Source organism: Canis lupus, chromosome 22, assembly GCF_048164855.1.
Source record: "Canis lupus baileyi chromosome 22, mCanLup2.hap1, whole genome shotgun sequence".
NCBI lineage: Eukaryota > Metazoa > Chordata > Mammalia > Carnivora > Canidae > Canis > Canis lupus.
The window spans coordinates 23,499,962-23,525,615 of NC_132859.1; the positions used below are offsets into that span (position 1 = coordinate 23,499,962).

At 40.4% G+C, this 25,654-nt stretch overlaps 1 protein-coding gene across 2 annotated transcripts in view; it reads left to right on the plus strand.

Annotated features, from left to right (window-relative positions):
- Positions 1 to 25,654, plus strand: part of CPNE4 (copine 4) — a 665,006-nt gene that overhangs the window by 188,020 nt on the left and 451,332 nt on the right. The window contains exon 4 of one of the 2 annotated variants that reach the window (XM_072792768.1): positions 20,756 to 20,912. In XM_072792768.1, the coding sequence (XP_072648869.1) occupies positions 20,860 to 20,912 (53 nt within the window). In that variant the 5' untranslated portion in view covers positions 20,756 to 20,859. Of the gene's footprint in view, positions 1 to 20,755; positions 20,913 to 23,461; positions 23,920 to 25,654 lie in introns of those variants that run through there. The other variant, XM_072792769.1, reaches the window with a different exon arrangement.

Consider the following 25,654-nt stretch of genomic DNA (forward strand, 5'->3'; position numbering starts at 1 on the left):
GTTCAATTATCAGATTCTATTGCAAGCTTTTACCTACTGACATTGGGCCATGGTGATTCACTGCTATTGGTGCTTTCCTCTACTCTTATTTCAGTAGTGGTCATGCCATCTGTATTTCCTTCATGATGGGAAGTTGTTCTAAGTTGCAATGTAATTTGGCAGCTCATAATTGTTTTATTTTTTTCTCATTTCCAGCTCTTGAACCAAAGCATAAAGTATACTTAACTCTTGAGCAATGCAGGGGTTAGTGGTGCCAATCCCCTCCACCCGCATAGTTGAAAATTCATGTACAACTTTTGACTCCCCAAAAACTTCACTTCTCATAGCATACTGTTGAATAGAAGCCTTACCAATAAAATAATTGTTAATACATATCTTGTATGTTCCATGTGTTATGTAGTTTATTCTTACAATAAAGTAAGCTAGAGAAAAATGTCATTGAGGAAATAATAAGGAAGAGAAAATACATTTGTAGTACTGTATTTATCCAAAAAAATCTGCATATGAGTGGACCCTTGCATTTCAAACCCGTGTTGTTCAAGGTCGACTGTACTTATCAAGCCTATGGGAGAAGGCTTTTGTTTATTTAATAGCTAAGTGTATCCAACAATATATGGTAGTAGTGTTGCAAAACATACCCCGATAAGGGTAATTAAAGTGAATCAGGAGGAATTGGGGGTGTCAGGACAAGGGGTGAGAAAATCCATGAAGCATCTTTTGTAAGGCTGAAGCAAAATAGGAATGAAGGGGTGTAAAATTTGAAAGGACATAGAATATCTTTTTTTAAAAAATACATTATCCATTTTCTTCTACTTTTTACTTTTTTATTGAAGTATAACTAACCTACAACATCCTATTAGTTTTGGGTGTATGTCACAGTGATTTGATACTTTTATAAATAATGAAATGATCCCCAAGAAAAATCTAGTTACCGTGTCACCATACAAAGTTACTACAATATTGACTATATTCCCTGTGCTGTACATTGGAACTTGTTCACCAAAACCCGTAAGAAATTGGAAGAGCCAATTCTAGGATCACTAAAGAAAGGCATGGTTTCATGCAGCAGACAGTTAAACATGAGATTTGTAACAAGAGGTAGTAGAGCTGAAGTAAGTGTTTGATCTGAATTGCTTACCCCATAGGAAACTACCATGATCTTCCAAACAAGTGTCTTGGAGTCACTCTGAGAAACTGAAATCTAGATTGAATAAGTTATATTTCTGATCTTGTAGTTTACTGCTATTAATGACTTTGCTGTTTTGTAAAAAATGTCTCATAAGCTCATTCTAAGAGATTCAAATGATTTTTAAAAAAAAAAAGTACAAATAAGATCTCCTCCAAATCTCACCACCTGAGAATAAACCACCATTAACATAAACCATCATTCTAAACATTTCTCTCCCCTCTTTTCACCATATGCAATAGAAAAAAGTAGTGGGTTAGATGGAAATTATGATTATATTAAGAGATCATGCTATATATGTCATTTTAAGTAAAAATTATTAAACTATCTTAAATCAAAACCAAAACAATGATTTTGCAAGAGAATCTAGTTCCTAAAGGCTCCTTGTGTAAAAGCAGTGGTCCTTGGCCAGCAACATCAACAATCACCTGAGAACTTGTCAGAAACGCAAGTTCTCCAGGTGTTTGGATGGCTCAGTTGATTAAGCATTTGTTTGTTTGCTTTAAACATTTTTTTAATTTTTTTTTTTAATTTATGATAGTCACAGAGAGAGAGAGAGAGAGAGAGGCAGAGGGAGAAGCAGGCTCAATGCACCGGGAGCCCGACGTGGGATTCGATCCCGGGTCTCCAGGATTGCGCCCTGGGCCAAAGGCAGGCGCCAAACCGCTGCGCCACCCAAGGATCCCTGATTAAGCATTTGACTCTTGGTTTCAGCTGGGATCATGGTCTTAGGGTCCTGGGATCGAGCCCCGAGACAGGTTCTGTGTTCAGTGCTGAGCTTGCTTGTCCCTCTCCCTCTCTCCTCCTGCACGCGTGCTCTCTCTCTTTCCCATAAATACATTTTAAAAAAATCATTTTTTTAAAAAAAGAAATGTAAGTTCTCAGGCATCAGCCCACACCTACTGAACCAGAAATTCTACAGGTGGGGCCCTGCAATCTGTACTGTAACAAGTCCACAAGGGAATTCTGTGGATCCTAAAATTTGAGACCCACTTCCTCTCTCTAAGGAAATACTTGGTAGAAACATTGACAGGTAGGAGTCAATATGGTTTTTAACGTGTTATATGTTTATACAATACTGATTGTTTTCTACTACGAAACAGGGAAAAGCACATTTATAATTTTTTTCCTGTTTTTCTTTCCCTCACACGCTGATTTCCTTTAGCTGTATTTTATTTTTAGCGTACCAAGGTTGAAAACATTTACTTCAGGGCACCCGAGTGGTTCAGTTGGTTAACCATCTGCCTTATGGCTCAGGTCATGATCTTGGGGTCCTAGGAATGAATCCTAAGTCAGGCTCCCTGCTCAGTGGGGAGCCTGCTTCTCCCTCTCCCTCTGCCATTTCCCCAGTTGTGCTTTCTGGCTCTCTCTCTCCATCAAATAAATAAATAAAAGCTTTTTTTAAAAAAAACCCAAAATTTACTTCTATTTTGTAGCATAATTCCCATAATTGTTTAATTCTACTTTATTTAAAAGGAGTTAGTCCTTTTAACTATAGTTCCTTTATTCTTGAATTCTGTATTTTGATTTAATGTTTTATCAGCTTGATTTAATCACTGGGGAGTTTTTGTTTGTTTGTTTTAAGGCATCTCAAGCATCTTAACTCTTTCATGGTGAAAGCAATTATTTTGGTTCCTCTGTACTAGAAAGACATCTTAATCTTGTAGGATTGTCTTGGGTCAGAGTTTCTTGAACTCAGAACTTTGTAGCCATTGGTCACTTCTATCATTAAACTCTGCTGGGGAGATTCTGAAGCCAGACTATTTTTTTGTTCTTATGACTTGCTTTTTTTGTCTACTAAATACCTGGAGAATTTTCTTTTAGCCTCAGAGTCCAATAACTTAACTATGATTTCAATAATTCTTTTACAATTATTATTTTTTTCCTGGAACATTCTGTGTCCTTTCAGTTTGTAGTTTTTCCTTATTTCAGGGAATGGCTCTTGTATAACTTTTATTTTTTTATAGATATATTAGTTTTGGGTTATATTAGTTTCAGGTATACAATACAGTAATTCAACAATTCTATATATTACTCAGCATGATGTGTACTGTTAATCACCTTCACCTATTTCACCCATTCCCCCACCCATATCCCCTCCGATAACCATCAGTTTGTTCTCTATTTAAAAGTCTGGTTTTTTGGTCTCTTTTTTTCCTTTGTTTTATTTCTTAAATTCCACATGAGTGAAATCATACTGTATTTATCTTTCTCTGACTTATTTCACTTAGCATTATACCCTTTAGGTCCATGTTGTTGCAAGTGGAAAGATTTCTTTGTTTTTTTTATGGCTGAGTAATATTCCATTGTGTATATACATACCACATCTTTATCGATTCATCTATTGATAGATACTTGGGATATTTCCATATCTTGGCTATTATAAATAATGCTGCAATAAACATAGGGGTTTTTGTGTTCTTTGGGTAAATAGCCAGTAGCAGAATTACTGGATTGTATGGTATTTTTATTTTTAATATTTTGAGGAAACTTTGTACTGTTTTCCCCAGTGGCTGCAACAGTTTGCATTCTCACCAATAGTGCATCAAGTTCCCTTTTCTTCCGCATCCTCACCTATAGGTTATTACCTTCTTGTCTTTTTTATTTTAGCCATTCTGACAGGTGTGAGGTGATATCTCATTGGTTTTGATTTGCATTTTCCCGATGATGAATGATGTTGAGCATCTTTTCATGTGCCTGTTGGAAATCTTATGTCTTTGGAGAAATGTCTGTTCATGTCCTCTGCCCATTTTTTAATTAGATTGCTCATATTTTGGGGTGTTGAGTTGTATAAGTATTTGATATATTTTGGATATTAATCCTTTATTGGATATATCATTTACAAATATCTTCTCCCATTCAGTATGTTACCTTTTTGTTTTGTTATGGTTTCCTTCACTGTGCAAAAAGCTCCTTACTTAGGCATAGTCTCAATAGTTTAATTTTGATTTTGTTTCTCTTGCCTGAGAGACATCTAGAAAAAATATTTCTACTACTGATGTCAAATTACTGCCTATGTTTTCTTCTAGGAGCTTTATTATTTCAGGTCTCACATTTAGCTCCTTTTTAAAAAGATTTATTTACTTATTTAGAGAGAGAGAGTGCACAGATATACAAACATACACAGTAGTGGGGAGAGGGATGGTGGGAGAGGGAGAGAGAGAATCTTCAAGCAGACTCCTCAATGAGTGTGGGGCCTGACATCTTGGTCTTGGTCCCAGGACCCCAAAATCATGACCTGAGCTGAAACCAACAGTTGGACACTCAACCAACTCAGCCACCCAGGTGTCTCATCAGGTTTCACATTTAGGTCCTTAATCCATGTTGAGGTGATTTTTGTGCATGGTGCAAATAAGTGGTTCAATTTCATTCTTCTATATGTGGCTGTCCAACAGTTTTTCTATAACTTTTAATACACTTTGTTTCATTTATTTAATTTTCTATTTCTGGAACAATAATATGCCTTATGTTGGGCCATTTTTTTTTCTGTTTTTGGCATCTATTGTATTTTTTCTTAATATTTTAGAGTCTTTTCCCTTCTACCTATACTATATATTAAGTCTTCCTTATATATTAGTAATTGTTTTCAGCTGTTTGTTTTATCCTCCTTGTTCCATGATAGGTCTGTTTTGGTCTTTGACTTGTTTCCTTATCGTTGCAATCTCAGTTTTCATGGCATTGTTTTATTGTCTTTGGTTTGTGGTCTTATTTCATATGCTACAGAATCTTATAGAAAGATTATAGCATGAAGTACTCCCAGAGAATTTTCTTCTATGTTAGGTTTCCAGTGTTGGCATATTCTATTTGCCCCCCCTGCCCCTCCTACTCTCATTTAGCTGTAGTGTGTTCTCTTAATGCCACACCATTTCTTTTCATCTTCATTACTTCATATGGACAACTCTACCCAGAATTTTAGTTCTTGGACAGATTCTCCTCCATTCTCCTCCACTCCTATAAGTAACTTGATTGTCGTCCTTTGAGCTACTTTGTTATGTGAATATTGTGAGTTCTCATTTAAAAAAATTTCAATGTCAGTTAATTTTCATACTGCATTATATCAGTTTCAGGTGTATGGTATAGTGATTCTGATTCAGCAGTTCTGTACATAACCTGGTGCTCATCACCATAAGTGCTCCTCTTAATCCCTATCACCTATTTAACCCAAATACCCACTCCCTTACCCTTTGGTAACTATCAGTTCTTTATAATTAAGAGTCTGTTGTCTGTTTCGTCTTTTTCCCTTTGCTCCTTTGTTTCATAAATGCCACATGTGAGTAAAATCATATGGTATTTGTCTTTCTCTAACTGACTTATTTTGTTAAGCATTATATGCTCTAGTTCCATCCATGTCCTTGAAAATGGCAAGATTTCATTCTTTTTATGGCTAATATATATATATATATATATATATGGATATATATAATATATATATGGATAAAGAAGATATGGTATATATATATATATATATAGACAATATATATTGTCCATCAATATTGATGGACACGTGGGCTACTTCCATATCTTGACTTTTGTAAATAATGTTGCTATAAACATAGGGGTGCATATATCCTTTGGAATTAGTGTTTTTGTATTTTTTGGGTAAATACCCATAGTGCCATTGTGGAATCATAGGGCAGATGTATTTTTAACTTTTTAGGGAACCCCCATACTCATTTCCACATGGCTGCACTTGTTTGCATTCCTACCAATAGTGCATGAGGATTCCTTTTTCTCCATGTCCCTGCTAACACTTGTTTCTTCTGTTGTTGTGATATTCTGACGAGTATGAGGTGATTGCTCATTGTGGTTTTCATTTGTATTTTCCTGATGGCAAATGATGTTGATCATCTTTTCATGTGTCTGTTGGTTATCTGGATGTATGGAGAAGTGTCTGTTCATGCCTTATGCCCATTTTTAAATTGGATTATTGGTTTTCTGGGTTGCACCTACTTTTTTGAGTTTTTTTTTTATCATGAATGGATGTTATGCTTTGTCAAATGCTTTTTCTTCATCTACTGAAATGATCATGTTTCTTAACCTTTCTCTTATTGAGGTGATGAATCATGTTGATATGCAAATATTAAACCACCCTTGCAGCCCAGGAATAAATCCCACTTGATTGTAGTAAATGATTTTTTTTAATGTGTTGTTGGATTCAGTTTGCTAGTATTTTGTTGAAGATTTTTGCATCTATGTTCACAGAGATATTGGCCTATACTTCCCTTTTTTTGCGTGTGTGGTGCCTTCATCTGGTTTTGGGATCAGGGTAATGCCAGCCTCATAGAATGTATTTGGAAGGTTTCCTTCCTTTTATATTTTTGGAATAGTTTGAGAAAAGTAGATATTAACTCTTCTTTAAATGTTTGGTAAAATTTGCCTGTGAAGCTGTCTGTTCCCAGACTTTTATTTGTTGGGAGTTTTTTGATAATTGATTCAATTTCTTTGCCATTTCGGTCTGTTTAAATTTTTTACTTCTTCCTCCTTTAGTTTTGGTAGTTTATATGTTTTTAGGAATTTATCCATTTCTTCTAGGTTGGCATATAGTTTTTCATAACATTGTTGCCATATAGTTTTTAATAATATTGTAATTGTATTTCTGTGGTGTCAGTTGTTATTTCTCCTCTCTCATTTGTGATTTTATTTATTTGGGTCCTTTCTCTTTTTTGTCTTGGTAAGTTTGGCTAGAGGTTTATCAATTTTACTGATTTTTTTTTTCAAAGAACCAGTTCCTGGTTCCATTGATCTTTTCCATTGTTTTTTAGTTTCCTTTTATTTCTTCTCTAATCTTTATTATTTATTTCCTTCTGCTGGTTTAAGGTTTGTTTGTTCTTTTTCTGGATCCTTTAGGTGTAAGTTTACATTGTTTATTTGAGATTTTTCTTGTTTCTCAAGGTAGGCTTGTGTTGCTGTAAACTTCCCTTTTAGAACTGCTTTTGCTGCATCGCAGAGATTTTGGACTGTTGTGTTTTCATTTTGTTTGTTTCTGTGTACTTTTTTTTTTTTAAGTTTTTTTTTTATTTTTTTTTTAATTTTTTTTATTTATTTATGATAGGCACACAGTGAGAGAGACAGGCAGAGACACAGGCAGAGGAAGAAGCAGGCTCCGTGCACCGGGAGCCTGATGTGGGATTCGATCCCGGGTCTCCAGGATCACGCCCTGGGCCAAAGGCAGGCGCTAAACCGCTGCGCCACCCAGGGATCCCTGTTTCTGTGTACTTTTAATTTCTTCTTTTATTTCCTGGTTTACCTCCTCATTGTTTAATAGCATCCTATTTAATCTCCATGTATTTGTGGCCTTTCCAGATTTTTTTTCTTATGGTTGACTTCTAGTTTTATAACATTGTGGTCTGAGAAGATGCATAATATGACTGATATTCTTGAATTGGTTGAGGCTTGTTTTGTGCACAAATATGTGATATATTCTGGAGAATATTCTGTGTGCATTTGAGAAGAATGTGTATTCCACTGTTTTAGGATAGAATATTCAGAATATATCTATTAAATCCACTGTTCCAGTGTGTCATTTAAAGCCATTGTTCCCTTGTTGATTTTCTGTTTAGATGGTCTGTACATTGATGTAAGTGCTGTGTTAAAGTTCCTTACTATTATTGTGTTACTATTGATTAGTTCCTTTATGTTTATTAATAAGTATTTTCTGTATTTTGGGTGCTCTTGTGTTAGGTGCATATAGCAAGAATATTAAAATTGTTATATCTTCTTGTTGGATTGTCCTCTTTATTATTATATAGTGTCCTTTGTCCCTTGTTATGGTCTTTGTTTTATTTATTCATTTTTTTGGTCTTTGTTTTAAAGTCTATTTTGTCTGATATAAGTATTGCTACTTCAGCTTTCTTTGACATCCATTTGCATGATAGTTGTTTCTCCATCCCCTCACTTTCTTTTTTTTTTTTTTTCCCCTCACTTTCAATATGCAAGTGTCTTAGGTCTAAAATGAATCTATTGGAAGCAGCATACAGGTGGGTCCTATTTTTTTTTTTTTTTAATACATTCTGTCACCCTATGTCCTTTGATTGGAACATTTTGAGTTCTGCTTGTTTAGGGAAATAGCCTGGACCACTGGGAGAGAGGTTGGCTTGGGTTGTGTGTGATTTGAGTCCCAGGTTTTGAGGACCTGGGACTTCTCTTTCTTCTGAAGCTTTGTCAAATGTCCCCTCTCAGGACTCATTGCACCTGGTTGGGGTTGTTTTCTATTCTTTCGGAAGGGAGAGAGGACAAGGATAGCATCTTTCTTTGGCTCTTCCCTCTAAGTCATTATGGACTGTACTTACATCAGAGAGGCCATTCTGGTTATTTCATATTCTGTTTCCACTTACCTCTCATTTCCCAGGGCCTATTTCTATTCCTGCCACAAGAAAATAAAAACAAACCCAGCATCTAGAGATTTGACTCCTTATTCATAGCTCCAAGTGGAGACCTGTGTCTTCATCTGCAGTTCCCTGTGTGCCCTATCCCCATACTCGCACACACACCCCAAGAGTACACATTTTGGCTTGTCCTGGCAAGTCCCTATTATTATTGGAGGCAAATCTAGGTAGTCCTAACATTTTGCCTTCCTCCTTCTTATTTCTCTCAGTTGGAAGATGCTCAGAGGGAGTACTAGGAATTTCTCTCATCTCTTGGAGTTCTTGTGGTGATAGGAACACGGCTTGAAAGAGTTTTTATAACCTTTCCCAAACTGCTGACTTGAGGGCTGTTTGTGATTATTCTCAGATTTGTTGATTAATTTTCTTTACCCAGCACTGATCCTGCTAAGTAAGCTGCACCAGAATTTCCTGCAGCTTACTCCCCTGACTAAGCTGCCATTTTTATAAGTTCATATCTTAATATTGATTGTGCTGGTTCTTTTCACTTTTTAAATAATGTGTAGTTGTTGTTATTGTTGTCTATTTAGGGGAAGGAGAATCTATGACCTCTTGTCTTTACCTGCCAGAGCATTTATCTTGTTAGGAGTTAAGTTTTTTGTTTTTTGTTTTTTGTTTTTTTACTAAATTTAGAAGTGTTCCTGGCTGGATGTTCGTAGCATTGATAATAGTTTTCTGATATGTTGATAAATTTGGGGTGGAGAAAGTAAGGGGAGTTCATACTAGTGTTCTTGATATAGTCCCTTATGAGATTGCCCAGATGCTAAGAAATGCTCTTACTGAAAGTTCCACCAGGAAAAGCTTTCCCTGCTTTTGGAAAGTATTCACATGAAAGAGTAAACATGGCTTGTAATCAAAAGGTGAAGTGGAAAAAGAATGAACTTTGGAGGGTGCCTGGGTGGCCCAGCCAGTTAAGCATCTGCCTTCAGCTCAGATCATGATCCCAGGGTCCTGCAATTGAGTCCCTCATCAGGTTCCCTGCTTATTGGGGAGTCTGCTTTTCCCTCTCCATCTACCCCTCCTCTTGCTTGTGCTCTCTCTCTCACACACACACTCTTTCTTTCAAATAATAAATAAATAAAAATTTTTAAAAAAAGAATGAGCTTTGGAGTCAAACAGGCCTCATTTAAATTCAGTCTCTAACATCACACATATGTGATATTGGTCACATTCTTTAAACCACCTGAAGCTTTAGATTCCTTATCTATGAATGGCAGCATATCCCTTGTTGTATAGATTAATGGGGAGAAGTCAATGAGGGGGGCATATTCAAGGAATTGATCTACCACTTGACATTGCTTAGGTCTTGGGAAATGGTAGTTCCTGCTGCTTCTCATTTCTCTCTTCCCTTCCCTCATCCTCCTTCCTGATCTGCAGACATGACCCTCTGATCTGAGCTAGTTGGGTAGAGACCTCTTTGCTTAGTGAGGAAATGAGTCTGTGAAACTAGCATACACTTACTTTTCTCACCTTATATCATGATCTCCTGTAAGGTAAGATGAAGTGGTGGGCAGGTGGCAAAGAATTTGCTTTCTGTTCTATCCCTACCAAATGAGTTATGCTTTCCTTTAAAATTCAATTTGTATAAAATCCAGGAAGTCATAAAAATGATTATACACTAGATTAATTGTTCTCCAGGGAGGGCCCTTGACAAGGCCCCAGCAAGAATTAATATATATTAATAAAATATAGATTAAAAAGGCCGAGGTATTTGATTTTTAGATGATTTGTGGTAGGCATAATCTCCTCTGCTTGTCCCCAGTTATCAAGGAGGAAAAGGGAATCTCAGCAGAGAACTGAAAAGACAGAGGACCTGGCAAGGAGGGCAAGAACATAGTACTCCTCTGCCCTCTGGAGAAGTGGGGTTGTTGGGATCTGGCTATGATTTGCCTCTGCTTAGTGAGAGGAGTAGACTGAAAGGTTAAAAAAGAGAATGATGAACTTTAAAAAATTTTCTTTGAGCTATATAATGCATAATTTGGGTTTCCCCAAAAGCTAACCCCAAGACAAGAATTTTGGTGCAGGTGGTGTATTTGGGAAGTTATTCCAGGAAGCAATATTGAGTGGAGAGGCAGTAGACATGCAAGGTCAGAAAGCCAATAAAGATCATTCATGACTGGTTACTCCTGCAGGCAACTGAGGCTCCATCTTAATGAAGACTTCTCGAGAGACTTTACAGAACATGCCTTAGAGTCATCCCATGAAAGGATGAGCAAGTTGGGATACTTGACTACCAGTTTCCTTCCCTCTTTGGTTTAAGGTTACTGTTGGGGACATTGACTTGCTTGTTTTCTGGCCTGCCCCTTGCCAGTGCCCAGAGAATGGCCCCAGACTCAAATGCTGGCAGCCATCTGTGTTGTGTTGTATGGCAGCTGTCTACAGGTGACCTCAGATTTGGGCAGAGGGGGCTTGGCAAGAGATGGGGAGGCAGGATACCAATAGCAGCTAAGTAAAACACATATAAATTGATGCTAAATTTGAACTATTTAGGTAATTTGGATCCATGCTAAATGAACCCAAGTCATATGAACTTTTATCTTATTTCTGGAATTATCTAGCTCTTCCCTCCTCACTGTCACCACTTGGGTTTAGGCCACCATCAACTTTCCACCAGATCAGTGCCACTATCTTAAATAGTCTTTCTGCTTCCTGTCTTGCTCACCTTTAGTCAGTTCTCCATCCAGCTGCTAGAAGGAGCTTTCTAAAATGGAAATAAAGTCATGCCAGTCCCCTTTCAAAATTTTTTCAGTGACTCCGTAAATCCTACTCTTTAATGATATTATAATATCTTCCATGATCTGCCTCCTTTCAGCCCCTTGCCCCCTCATAATTTTCCTAGAACCGTATGTCACAGAAACAGTCTCCCTTTCCCATCTCCAGCTCCACCTCTGCTTTCCTCCTGCCTTTTTCTTCTGCACACAATCCTTTCTCTGCCTCTTCCCCTTCCCTCACTCCCATTTTCTTGGGCATCTCATACTGACTCTTTATTCTGAGCCAAAGTATTACCTCTTAAAGAGGTAATACTTTCCATTTTCCCAGAGCTGTTTAAACTCCCCCAGTTTTGTGTTGCCACAGCACCTGCACATTTTCTGTCATAAGCTCACCGTGCTTTATTAGATTTATCTGTTGCGTGACTATCACCACATGAAAATATCAACCTATTTATTCCTTTTATTGCCAGTGACTAGCAGAATACCTGGCACATAGCAGGTGCTCAGTAAATACTCACTGAATGAACGAATAAATAACTGGTCAGTACTTGCTTTATATTTCCTGAAGGAAGCATTCAGGAAAAAGAAATGAATCACAAATAAATTGACTTGCTATCTGTGGCAACTCTGATAAGAGGCTGTGGAATGTAGTATCTGTGTGTTCCTGGTCTTTGTTTTTTATGGATGGGAAAATATCAAAGATGGATCTTGAAGTCCAGTTGTTTTGATATCTTAAAAAACATAGATATTATGATGTGTAGAATTATTTTAATATAAATTTGATGGCCAGAACCCCTCCCCCCTTTAAAAAAGGTTTTGTTTATTTATTCATGAGAGTCTCCTAGGCCATTAAGGAGAAGCAGGATCCCTTTGGGGAGCCCGATGCAGGACTCGATCCCCAGACTCTGGGATCACACTCTGAGCTGAAGGCAGACGCTCAACCACTGAGCCACCTAGACATCCCCAGAACTGCTCCCTTAAATGACCTGATATCTTTCTTTATCCTATTTGTGCTTATTTTACTTGTACAACTGGCTAATATTGGTAGTCAAGGGGTTAAATCGTAAAATCTCTATCACGCTAGAGACAGAAAGAATGTTTTGTGGTCCATAAAGAAAGAATCCTGTTTCTGCTCAAGGCAGAGATGTATTTTTAGTTTGGGCCTAATATGAAAGCTACTCTTTATGTCCCTAAAGAGCAGAATGTTAGATGTTTTTACACAGAAGCAGAGGAGGTGAAATACAGAGGCTTCCAGTGGGAGAAATACAGAGATGGAAAATAAGACCAAAGAGAGAGAAGCCGTGCCTGAGACAAGGAGCAACCAGCAGTGAGAATTAGAACTACTCTTAGAAATAGTTGATGAAGTCTCTGCATTTAAAATTATAACTTTGATTATTCATCAAGAGGCTGGAAAGTTTCTACCAGTTTTGTTAAAGCAGCTCTGTTATGAGGCCTGTTTCATCACAGAATGATGTTGAGAAGAGGCTTGTCAGAATCTGTATAATCTGTGAAGATTGCATATCCAAAGCAGACCATATACAGAGCATATATCCTATAAATTATTATGAATTAATCCATGGAAAACTGTGTTGTGACAAATCCAGGGTCATTATTAGCTACAGCCAGCACCTGTGACTCTCTATTTTTTTTTTAAATTTTATTTGTTTAGTTGGGAGAAAGAGAGAGTGAGTGAGATTACAGAGACAGAGGTACAAGCAGACTTGCCACTGAGCAGAGAGCCTGATGTGGGGCTTCATCCTGGGACCCAGAGATCAAGACCTGAGCCTAAGGTAGATGTTTAATCGACTGAGCCGCCCAGGTGCTCCCTGTGACTCTCTTCTTAATGATACCCCAATTTTCATTTAATTGGTCACTATTTCCCCACCCAATCCACTTATTTAGGGAATGGGAAGCTTAAGTCATCAGCATATTGCATTTTCCTGGCCCCAACATTGGCTCTTTGCTGCCCATACAGCCTAAGTGATCAAAACAGAGCAAACCTTCTAACTTTTGCATGGGATTTCTGGGCAAAAGCATTTTCTCTCATCCTCTGGACCTATGAATGTGGGATCTGAGCAGTTGTAACATCTTAGGATCTGAGGTTGAGAAGACTAAAACAGCCAGAGTTATGGAATAAAACCACCTGATTATTGTATTGCCTCTCGAGTCTTCCAGATATACAAGCCAATCAATTTTTGATTGTTTAAGCTAACTTATGTTCATTTTTCATTTGCTTACTACCAAAAATATTCCAATATGGCTCTCTTGTATATGGAACATAAAAAATTATGAAAATTCCTTTGAGAGTAAAGCATACCTAAGGAAGAAAACCAACATATGATTCGTTCATTCAATAAATATTTATTGAGAGTCTATTAGGTACCAAGCTCCATTCTAGCCTCTGGTATACAATGGCCAATGAGATAGATGGGGACATGGATAATTAAACCACCAAGTACAGTATGGAGTGGTAACGGTAAGTACGGGCTACTTGTGGGCACATAATAAGACCATATTATCTTGTTTAGGAGATTTAGGGCAGACTTCTCAGCAGGAGGGAAATTTCTTGTAAGACTTTAAAAATAAAGCATGTATATGTATGCACTCATGCACATGCACATTGAGGGAATTCCCAGCACGCGAAAGAAACAGCATGTAGAAAGACTCAGAAGTAGGAGTCCAAGGACCTGAAAGAAATTCAATCTTGTTAAAGCACAGATACAGAGAGCTGGAGAGATTGGTAGTGTGAACCCAAGCAAGAAAAGTAGAAAGGAGTGGATCATGCAGAGGACCTAGAGGCCATGTTAAGGAGTTGAGACTATCCTGGGAGCAATAAGAAGGTATGAAACAGAGGAATGACATGATCTAATTCACCCTCTTGTTGACCCAAAGGAAGACATCTGGAAGTAATGAACTAGCAGGGTGACAGATTTAAGATCAGTGGAGGAAGTTATCAAAAATGCAGGAGTTAGGAAATGGGACTATTAGAATAAATTAAAGTACTATTGTACAGGTTTGACAGATGAAGTTGGAGAGTGAGCACAAGGAGTAAAAGGGAAACGGTTTGGAAAGAGACACACAAGGAGGGAGGGAAGAGCAGGACAGAGCCACATAGGGAGGGAGAAAAGGAGTGCTGAGTGGTTATCCCTGGAGTTCCTGAAAGGAGAGAAACAAGTCAGCTTGTCACCTACAAACTGTCGCTGCGCTGCAATTTACAGATTAACACCAAGATGAATGCATTTGATTTAGATTGTTGCTAAAGTTAAAAAATAGATTTCGCTACCTAGCTCATTCTCTCCATTGAATAGGTAATTCTTTACAAATGTATACGTATCTACACACATTGCACATTATGTAGAAGAGAGCTGAGAAAACCACTTTAGTTTTATCACATTTACATAGCTACGACATTGGGTTGTGTTTGTTTTTCTTCTTGTTCTATTCTATGGGCTGGGGTTGTAGTAGGAGTGGAGACCTTAGATTCATTTAATCCTTGGACTGAATTCTGACTATCCCTACTTACCGGCTCTGCAGTATTGGGAAAATTAATCTTTCCATTTCTTCACGCCTCCATTTTCTTGTATCTTAAAAAGAAATGACTATTCATGTATCAGTTTACTATTGATGTATCACAAACCACCTCCAAAACTCGGTGGCTTAAAATAACAAGCATTTATTAGCTCACAATTCTCCCCAGGCTCAGCTGTTTTGGTCATGGCTCATTCACGTGTTTATGGCCAATTGAGGGTTGGCTAGGAGCTGCTCTGCTGATCTTGCCTAGGCTGCCTCACATGCCTGGGCTTCAGCTGCAGTGGGTCATCACTGGCCCATCTCTCACTCATCCTCCAACAAGATAGCCTATGCTTGTTCTCATGGAGGTGGGGTGGAATGTGCCAGACCTCTTAAAAGTCTAGGCTCAGATTTGGCTCAGTTTCACTTCTGCTGCTTTCTCTTGGCCAAAGCAAGTTACAAGGCCAGCCTTATGATTCAAGAGGGTAGAGAAACATACTTCCCTACTTGATGGGAATTGCTGCAGAGGCACATTGCAAGGGTTGTAGATGTAGGGAGGGAGGGGAAGAACAATGATAATTTTTTGGAATCTCCCACACTGTTACCCTGCACAGGTGGGAGAAATCTATGAGAACATACTGTAAGGGCTAGTGTAGTGTCTGGTGCACATATGCTCAACACCTGTTAATGTCTCCCTTCCTACAAATACAACAGCAAGATCAGACACGATGTAGATCACCCACAGCATGCTGCTACAGGAGGAGGTGACAGAAACAGAACAGATAAACTTTTTAATATATGCCTCAGCATTATTTGTGCCTTTCCCAACCAGCAAGGGTTTTTAAAAAAGATTTTCAAAAGAGCAAAATTATAGGCCTTGCTTTTAGAAAAAGTAGGCAGTGTGGTCTCTCTCTTGCTCTTCTTTCTTTTTCCCCCAAGAATACCCTCAGAATGATAGGACTTCACCTTCTCTTCTCTAGAGGAACAATGTGTTATTTTGGTTTGCCTTTGATCACCGGTGATTCACTTTAAAGGCTGCGCTGCTGGAAAAATGCAGAAAGTGGAATTGCAATCAGAAAAATGACTATGTAAAAATGTAATGCTCTGACTTTCTGTCTTTGTTTCCCAGAAGGTTTTTTGTATTTTTCTTTTTGTTTGTTTGTTTGTTTGTTTGTTTGTTTTGAGATGGGGAGTAGGGTTGTCACTTCTTTTGCCAGTTGAGAACCAGCCAAGCCAGGGAAAAGTCGGCTGGGTCCTAGTCCTCTGGCATTTCTCATCAATATTCTGAGTTCTGCCAGGAGTTAAATGGGGAGAGTCTTCCTGTGGAATTTGCCAAGAAGATATTTGACCTAAAGATGACAAGCAGATAAAGTAAGGTTTTTACTTACAAAATAGGCCAAAATGATGGATTAAATTAAATTATCATTCTGGTAACATCAAAAACCTGAAAATTATACTAGTTGAGGTAAAAAGCTGTGTATAACTTTATCCTTAGGAAACAAGTGAGAAAGTTGTGTGTGTGTGTGTGTGTGTGTGTGTGCGTGTGTGTTTAAAATAAGTCTTTAATTTGGGATAATTTTAGATTTACAGAAAAGTTATAAAGATAGTAGAGAGAATTTCCATATCTTCTCACCCATTTTCTTCTAGTGTTAACACATTTTATTACCATGGAACATTTGTCACAAACCAGCACTGGTATATTACTATTAAGTAAACTCTAGACTTCATTTGGATTTCACCAGTTTTCCCATTAATGTCCTCTTTCTGTGCTAGGATCCAATTGAGGGCATCACATTACATTTATTATTATGTTTAATATCCTCCTGTCTATGTTAGTTTCTCAATCTTTCCTTGTTTTGTTTAAGATTGACAACAAACAACAAACAAATGTCTAACCATCTAACCAATACTGTTGATAGTATTGCGTTTGCTTCAGCCCTTGCTCCTTTCTCTTCCTTTTTGCCCCAGATATAGTGGATCACTTAGTTATTTCAGGTTCCTTGATCAGGCTGTGCCTGCTCTTCACTTGGAGCCATTGTGTCGTTTGCTTGTTTGGAAAGCCTTTTGCTCTAACCTGTCTGGTCAATTTCTATAGCTTGTGAAGATAAATATCCTTAGTTTTTGCAGTGGTAGGAAAAAAATCAAAACTGTGAAAAAAGTGATAGAGAGACTGGAATAAGAGCCTTGAAATAAGCACATATGGATCAGAATCTGATGATCCTTACTCACAAGGAGAATTCCATTATGCAGTTGTGGCAAGAGCCAACTAGACCTGGATTTGAAACTCCTCTCTATAACTAACTAGCTATGTAGATTTTGACAAGGTCAAAATGTCTGTACCCACAACCCTCAATCTCTCTCGGCCTCAGTTTGCTAACACAAACAAAACAAAAAAGATGTGATACTCACCTTGTTAGGTTGCCATGAGACTTAAATATGATAATGTTGTTAAATCATTCAGCCAAGTTTCTGGCACACAGAACAGGCTCACATATTATTCTCTTTTTTCTGTAGACATCTACCTCTTCTCCAGGAAAACTATAAAATATGGGATAATTATTTTGGGTACCATTAATGAATGTCCCATTTCCTCCCTTTTGGCCCATTTGGCATATTGAATGATTCGTAATTATCTTGTTGTGGGTACAGACATTGTTTTGTTTCTTTTAGCCAAGATCTTGTCCTCTACTCTCTCCAAAGTAAAGGAAACTGGAAAGAAAATTGTTTATCCAAAGTCATTAATAGAAAACTGTCCAGGTAACTTTCTGAGGATTTATCAGTTAAAAATACTACTCAGCTGTTTTAAAAAGCTGGAAACAGTGGCTCGCATCAGTTGGTAGGTTCATTTTTCTCATAATAAATTTGGTGATAACATGGTTGCCTTCATGTCACCAAAGACCTAGGTTCCTTTTATCTTTCGGCCTAGGCTGCCTTGGCAAATCCTGCTGCTTCATAGTCAGGTGATGGCTGACCCACCTTTACCTTCAGGCAGAAAGGAGGGAGGGGCAAGCAGGTAAGAAAATAAAGATACATATCAACCAAATCAGTATGTTCTTCCCTCATAAGACTGTCATAGAAACTGTCCTATAACTTCCACTGCCATCTCAACTAGTGCTGCACAGCAAACCTTTCTGCGATGATGGAAACGTTCTGTGTCTGACCTGAGATGGTTAGACATTTGTGACTATTAGCATTTAAAATATGGCTAGTGTGACAGTGAAAGAAACCATCAACAAAACAAAAAGGCAACCAACAAGGGGTCCCTGGGTGACTCAGTTGGTTAAGTGTCTGACTTTTGATTTTGGCTCAGTTCATGATCTCAGGGTCATGATCTCAGAGCTGTGAGACTAAGTCCCACATCAGGCTCTTCACTGGGCATGGAGCCTGCTTAAGATTCTCTCTCTCCCTCCTGCTCACATGCACATGGGCTTTCTCTCTCTCCTTTTTCTCTCCCTCAAAAAATCTTTACAAAAGAAAAAAAAGGAAACCTACTGAATGGGAGAAGATATTTACAAATGATATGTCCAATAAGGGGTTAATATTCAAAATATACCAAGAACTTGAACAACTTAATACCAGAAAACCCAAACTGACTGAGAGTGGGCAAGGAACATAAATAGACATTTTTCCAAAGACAGACAGATGGCCAACAGACACATGAAAAGATGCTCAACATCACTAATCATCAGGGAAATGTAAATCAAAACTACAATAAGATATCACCTTACACATCCCAGAATGGCTAAAATGAAAAAGACAAGAGATAATGAGTGTTGGCAAGAATGTGGAGAAAAAGAGACCCTCCTGCGCAATTGGGAGAAATTGAAGTTGATGCAGCCACTGTGGAAAACAGCATATAGTTTCCTCAAAAAATAAAAAATAGAAATACTATATGATCCAGCGATTCCACTACTGGGTATTTACCTAAACAAAACAAAAACACTAATTTGAAAAAATATATGTATCCTTGTATTCATTGCAGCATTGTTTACAATAGCCAGGATATGGAAACAACCTATGCATCCATCAATAAATGAATGGATAAGGAAGGTGTCCCACACAGAGAGATATTACACAGCCATAAAAAAGGATGAGATCTTCCAATGGATGGACCTAGGTGGCATTATGCTAAATGAAATAAGTCATACTGAGAAAAACTGGTATCATACGATTTCACTCATGTGAATCTAAAAAACAAAACAAATAAGTAGAATCAGACCTATAAATACACAGAATAAACTGATGATTGCCAGAGGAAAGGGGAGTAGGGGATAGGCAAAATGGGTGAAGGGGAGAGGGAGATACAGGCTTCTAATTATTGAGTGAATAGGTCATGGGAATAAAAGGCACAGCATAGGGAACATAGTCCATGATATTGTAATAGCATATAGTGACAGGTGGTAGTTATGCTTGTGATGGGCATAGCATAACATATAGATATGTTGAATTGCTAGGTGGTACACCTGAAACTAATGTAACATTGTGTTAAGTATACTTAAATGAAAAAAAAAGAAAGAAATTGACCCCCACTGGACCTCGATTTGAGTCACTCATCCTGTAAAATTATGAGAAAATAAGTTTCTTGTTGTTCAAGCCAAAAATAAAAATTTTTTTAAAATGTTGCTAGTATGACTGAGGAGATGAATTTTTGAGTTTTTGAATTATTTAAGTGGATTTCAATAAATTTAAATTTAGTTACATGAGTCTAGTGCCTACCATATTAGTGCAGGGCTGGACCTTTGTCACATGACTATCCTATCTGCAAGAAAGGCTGAGTAATGTGGGTTTGGGGCTGAGCACATTGCCACCTCCCATGAAATTGTGCTTTTCTTCATAAGGAAAAACAAACAAAAATGATTACAGGCTAGGCAAAAAGCAGTCTCTGCAACAGAGTGAGAGATTCGTACTAACGTTCCTTAAACCCAAAGGAATGGAGTCTTAAAGGGTTTATCACAAACATGAAGAGTGGTGTGCCTGGGCAGACATTATGTAGCTAAAAAGCAGAACCCCAGAGCTAGAGTTCACTTCAAATACCTTCTTTTCATAATGAGGAGACTGAGGCTTAGGGGGCTGAGAGGCCTAATTAAGAGATAAATGGGATAGTCTGCTCTGAAATAATAGCTGATCTAGTGTCCTTTAAAACATCACCCATGGTAAAATGCAGAATCTCAGAAAATGCTCTCTGCTTCTCTCTCTTTTTTAATGTAATAAAGAAAAGCTAGAGGGATTTTGATGCCACCTATTGGTAGACCAAAGTATAAGGCACCCCTTCATAGCATTAGCTTGTTCCTGATGGGTGAGGCACCAGAGGTCACACAGGGTGCCATAGAGAAGAGGACCAGACAGCAGAAGATCTGATCCCTGTGTCAGTTTGGAACATGTGTATCACTTCTCTCTTGACTTTTTGCATCATAGAAGGGCTTTCTTAGAGCTTTCCTTTCTGCTTTCCAGTAATACAACCTGTTTCAGGCATATACAGAAACACAGAAGAGCTATCAGTCAATTCTCAAAATCACACGAAAAAGAAAAAAAAAAAAAAAGAACACTTTTTTTTTGAGCTATAAATAACCCTGGGGGGAAATGCAAGATTTTTATTGGATCCAAAGCCTCAAAACTAAATCCTGTTATTTACAGCCATCCCTTTGACTCGTTGAGTATGTAACCATCCTACAGCTTGAAAGAAAAAAAGAAAACAGAAATTCAATTTCAAAACAAAATGCTCACCCTGACTCATTCAGGGAAGGATCCGGGGTTTTTAATGCAGGGCATTGACTCTCTGCCTGTTTTTCCCCTTCATCATCTGCTACCTTAAAAAATGGTATCAACGGCATTGGGAAGAATCCACATTTCTTCCCTTTTGTTCCCTGGCTCCATTCCAGCATTTCCCTTGTCACACTGATGGGTGGGGTGCCTTTCATATTGGCATAGGACAGTGAGCGGATGTCTCCCCTTATGTTATCAAACAGAGACCCGGCGAGTGAATCTACTCAGAGCTGGAGCCTCCTTCGTGGCTTGGGGACACCAGTGTGGCAACCGTGACTCTGTGGCTCAGAATTAGATAATTTTGATTATGGCTGTGGAACCCAGCAGCTCAGAATCCATGAGAAGGAGAGTTGGAAGAAGGTGAGTGATACAAATAAGGGGATGTTGATGTCACAATTTTTGAAGGGACTCCGGCTGGTGAGCAAACTTGGTGTGGGGGCAGTAATTGCAACCATAGTTCATTAGCTGGTTATATGTCTTCACTTATAGAGATGAGCTGTTGATTTCATACGAGAGGTGGGAGTAAATTCTGCTTTATGTGCCCTGAGAAGAGTCTCTTTGAATTTACCTTCCATGTCATGCCTTGAAAAAAAAAAAAAAAAAAACAACCAAGTTTCTGGAAAAAAGCTGCACGTGTGTTCTGCACACTGGCTTGCAGGCGACTGTTTGTTTCTAATTAGGGAGCTGAAGCCTGCTGGCAGAGGAAACCATATTTGTCATAAGTTGTGGTGTTGCATTTAGTTTATGTGTCTATGCTTTTAACACAGGGCCAAAGATGATTGTGCTGGATTCTTCCCTAGGAGTTCTGACTCTCTTCTGCACCATGTTTCGCGTGTTCAGCCATTCTTAATTGTCCCTTCAGAGCCTGCTTCCATTAACACTACCTGTTCTCTCATTAACTAGTTGTGTGCCCTAGTCTGGCCTTCCTGACCACCCAAACCCCGGGTTTGTTGTAGACATCATAAAGTCTCCCCGGGTAGATTGTGGAGAAAATTAGATGGGATGGTCACTAGAGTGCCTAACACATTGCCTGGAAATAGTGCATGCTCAGCACATCTTAATTCCTCTTCTCTCACCTATAAAATAAGAGGTTTGTGTTAATGATCTCTAAGGTATTTTAAAGAAATTTAACGAATGTTTATTGACCGCCTGCTAAGTGACAGATGTCGAACCAGGCATCGGGTCATAGTCACAGATAAGATGACAAAACAGATCTTCACTCCGTGGGACTTAAATTCCAGGGAACAAAAGTCAACATGCAAAGAAATGCATAATCACTTTCTTTTCTCCCCCTTCATCTTTGTAAGTTCGGTGCAGCTCAAACTTCATTACCGAGGCTATTACTCAAACCTGAAAGAAATATTTTCTGACTAAATATTTTCATGTTTAGTAAACACAGGCTGATTTTACTCAGCATCTGTCCCCTCACTCCTGGTAGGAAGATCTGAGACTACGTTGGAGAGCCAGGCCTGCGCTTCACTGAGTTGACGTGCGGATGAGTTGGTGACTCCACTCTGGCTCCAGGCGTGCTAAGGGGCACACTGAATCTTCCAGACACTGTGGCGGGCCTGGTGCTACAGTGTGATCCCGTATCCCAGGGCACATGGATTGGCTTCTGTTGAGCCACGTGACCCAAGTTTTTCAAACCAAAGTGAACCCGAGGAGCTTCAGTGTACAGGCAAGCTCGCTAAGATCCTAGGGTCAATGGTTAGTGCTATCCTACTTCAGAAGGTCTTGAGAGGTGAGCTGAGGGAAAAATCCTATATTATTATTATTTTTCTTTCTGAGGGCTCTTCCCCTGAATCTCAAAGATCTTCCTAATTGCCTCTGTAGGGGCACTTGCTCCTTATTGTATTATTTCTCTGTCTCTGCCCTTTGCAATCGAGAACTCCGAGGTTGATGAACAGTTCTTGGCTGATAACCTCTTCACATGAAGCGTGGTCTTGTTAAGAGGATGGGGAGAAAGAGCTGCCTATCTCCCTGTATTCCCGTGCATGTTATAACATCCTCCATGTCAGAGACAGCCTTTTTTTCTGACCCTTAAGGATTCTGGGGTCCAGTATGTGATTCTGATGACACCTGAGAGAGATGGTGTGACAGGATGCTACAATATGCAACAGGATAGTTGTCTGGTTTGTTTGTTTGTTTGTTTATTTATTTATTTATTTATTTATTTATCTGGTTTATCTGCTGTTGTGCAAACAATCAGACACAATGCCCAGTATGTCCTTCCATCGCTCATTGATCTGAATTCGACTTCGAATAAGTTTCAGAAGCGGAATGCCACACTTGCTTCCTCAAAGTGCTTCATGCCATGTGGCAGTGGTTACCCCTTACATAAGACAGCATGTTTATATCTATTTTTAAACATAGTGCTCTCTAAGTATTTCTTTATCTCCTACTTATTTGTGAGCTGGATGTATTCAGGAAGACGTGTGATGAAGAAAAGCCCCCTTCATTCAATTATTCATGCATTTATTTACTAAACACACACACACACACACACACACACACACACACACACACACAGAGCCGGCTCCTACCATATGCCAGGCACTTCTGTGAGCCCCTGAAGATACAGAGGTGGGCACTTTGTCTTCATCCCTGGTGGCTGTTGAGCATCATCCATCCAAGAAGTTTCCTTGAACGTGCACAAAAACAAGGACCGCTCCCACCCCCCCTCCCAGGTATTGTTGCTTTATTCTGAAGTGCCGACGAGGTGCAAGCACTGGAGAGACCTCAGGTGGGGCCCCCCGGAGCCCAGCGGGCAGCAGCCCCCCCGCCCCCCGCCCCGGGCCGGCGCTGGGCGGGGCCGGACTCGCGCTCCCCCGGGCCCCGCTCGCCGCCGCCGCAACCCCCCAGGGGGCGCTCGCGCCGAGGTTCCCCCCAGGATCTCGCCGCTTGCCGGGCGCATGGGTTTCGTCAGAAGGTGGCAATCTCCCCGAGAAGCTGCCGTCTCCCCGCCACCCTCGCGGGCCCGTCCCTTCCCCCTTTCCTCCCTCCCGCCTCCTCCCGCTCCCTCCGCGTACCTTCCACTTACTCCCGGAGTTCGCTGAGAGCTCAGCCTCCGCCTCCATCCAACATTTTCACCCCCTCCCCAGCCCCCCACCTCCGAGGATGGAGTCTGGGTTTCCGGAGAGACCAAACTCTCCGCTCAGCATCCCTTGCGGCCGCTGTTGCTAAACTGGCCTGAGAGGACGAAGGGGGGAGGGCTCCGAACCCCCCGCCCCGCCCCCGCCGCCCCCAACTACCCCGCCAGCCGCCTCCGCTCCAAAGCCGGATTCTGCATCCTAGGGTTGGGGGCGCGGGGGACAGACCTCGTCCCGGGCTCAGCTCTCTGCCTGCTCCTCGCGGCTGGCACCTCCAGGTAAGTCGAGGATGCAACTCTGCATTCCCGTGTTCTTGGGGCGCCACGATGGCAAAGTCCTTTGGGGCTGCTGCGTAGCAAGACCAACTTTTGAGACGCGCTGGGCTTCGCTCAGATTTGCTTGTTTATCACTGCTGTTGTGGTTTTAAGAAGCAGCTTACGGGCCCAGCCTTTAATCCAGGGGAACTTTCCTCCCATGCATCTCGTCTTCTGTCCGCCCGACGCGCCTGGGCTGGGGCGGGGTGCGCGGGGTGGGGCGCGGGGTGGGGCGCGAGCCTGCGGAGGGGCCCGTCGCGCACCCGCCGGGGAGCCGGTCCCGCAAGTGGGGGACGCGGGAGCGCATTGCTGCTTTAGAAATCGGGGAGGGGAACGGTCCTGGCTGAAGTTGCGGCTCCCCCCCTGACAGTCAGGAAGCTATGGGAAATTGCAGCGGGGGCCGGTGGCTTGACCCAGGTGCTGTTGGATTTAGCCTCTCCACCTCCTCCCTCACCCCCCTTGCAATGGGTCCCACTGATATGTGATTGTGTGTGTGTGTGGGGAGGGGGGGGGGGGCTCTCGGGCTTAAAACTCATCAGCAGGCTTGCAAGTCCCTTGATGCAGCCAAGTCCCTCAGCGCTCCTTCTTCTGTTAGATAAAGTAGCCAGGAGGGGAATTGGGGCCCGGGTTGGGACAGGAGGGACTTCAGGACTAAAGAGATCGGGACCCCTTGTGTTATCACAGGAGCCCGTGGATTGTTAGGGCGAAATCCAGGGAGACAATTCGGAGGTGGCCCACGCCAAGTCTACTGAGTGTTGATGACCCTTGGGGAATTGGCAGAAATACTCTTAGGGAGATTCACTCCCCTTTCCCCTATGAAGGAAGTGGGTGGGCTTTAAGGCGCCGGTTCCCACCCTGCCCTCCAGATCCGACCGCACCCCCAACCCGCGTCCTTGCGAGACTCCGGCTTCCAGTCCCCAAACTTGGGAGGCTCCAGGAAATATCACAGACTGCAGTGGTGATCCCCGGGTGCACTAGCTTAGGAAATCCGTGCCCTGGGGGTTCCGGAGGTGGAGGGAGGAAAGGTGAGCAGAGTAGCGGGGGGTGGGTGAGATAGGGAGGGGTGAGTATCCTGGGAAACTTTGTAAGAGAAATATCTGGAGAGACTCTCCCCCCTGCACCCCCCTCCAGCATACACACATTAACCCTCTGATGCTATAGGATTTCAGTGCCTTTGGAGAGGAGATGCCTCCGTTCCTTTGCACCTGTGTTCAAAACTATGCAAAACTAGCCCCTATTCTCTCCTTTCCTATTGTAGCTTTGCCAAGGATTTTAAAAGCACTGCTCTAATGGTTCTTGGCTCACGTGGTTTTCATTTTCTTAAACAGCATTTTTGAGCCGTTCAAGGTATTTAAAGTGTTCTTTAACTGAGACTAAAGCCTAGTTGTCTTAGGGAAAAACCATCTTAACTTCAAATGAAATATTCTTTTCTTCCCATTCCTTCCTTCGACTGCACCTCTTAACAATCCCTATTCTCAAAGATGCTTGTAAGCTTTAAAAAAAATTTTTTTTGGCTCTATGTCAAGACTACGTCTCCCCCCAGGAAAAAAAAAAACTTTCCCGGAGCGCAGGTATTCTGAATCTATGACAGTGTTTTGTAGTTAGTATACACTGGTTAAACTGCATTAGCACATCTCCCCAAGAGCCAGAGGCAAACAAGAATTTTACTTATATGATACTCGTCAAGTTTAGGAAGGTT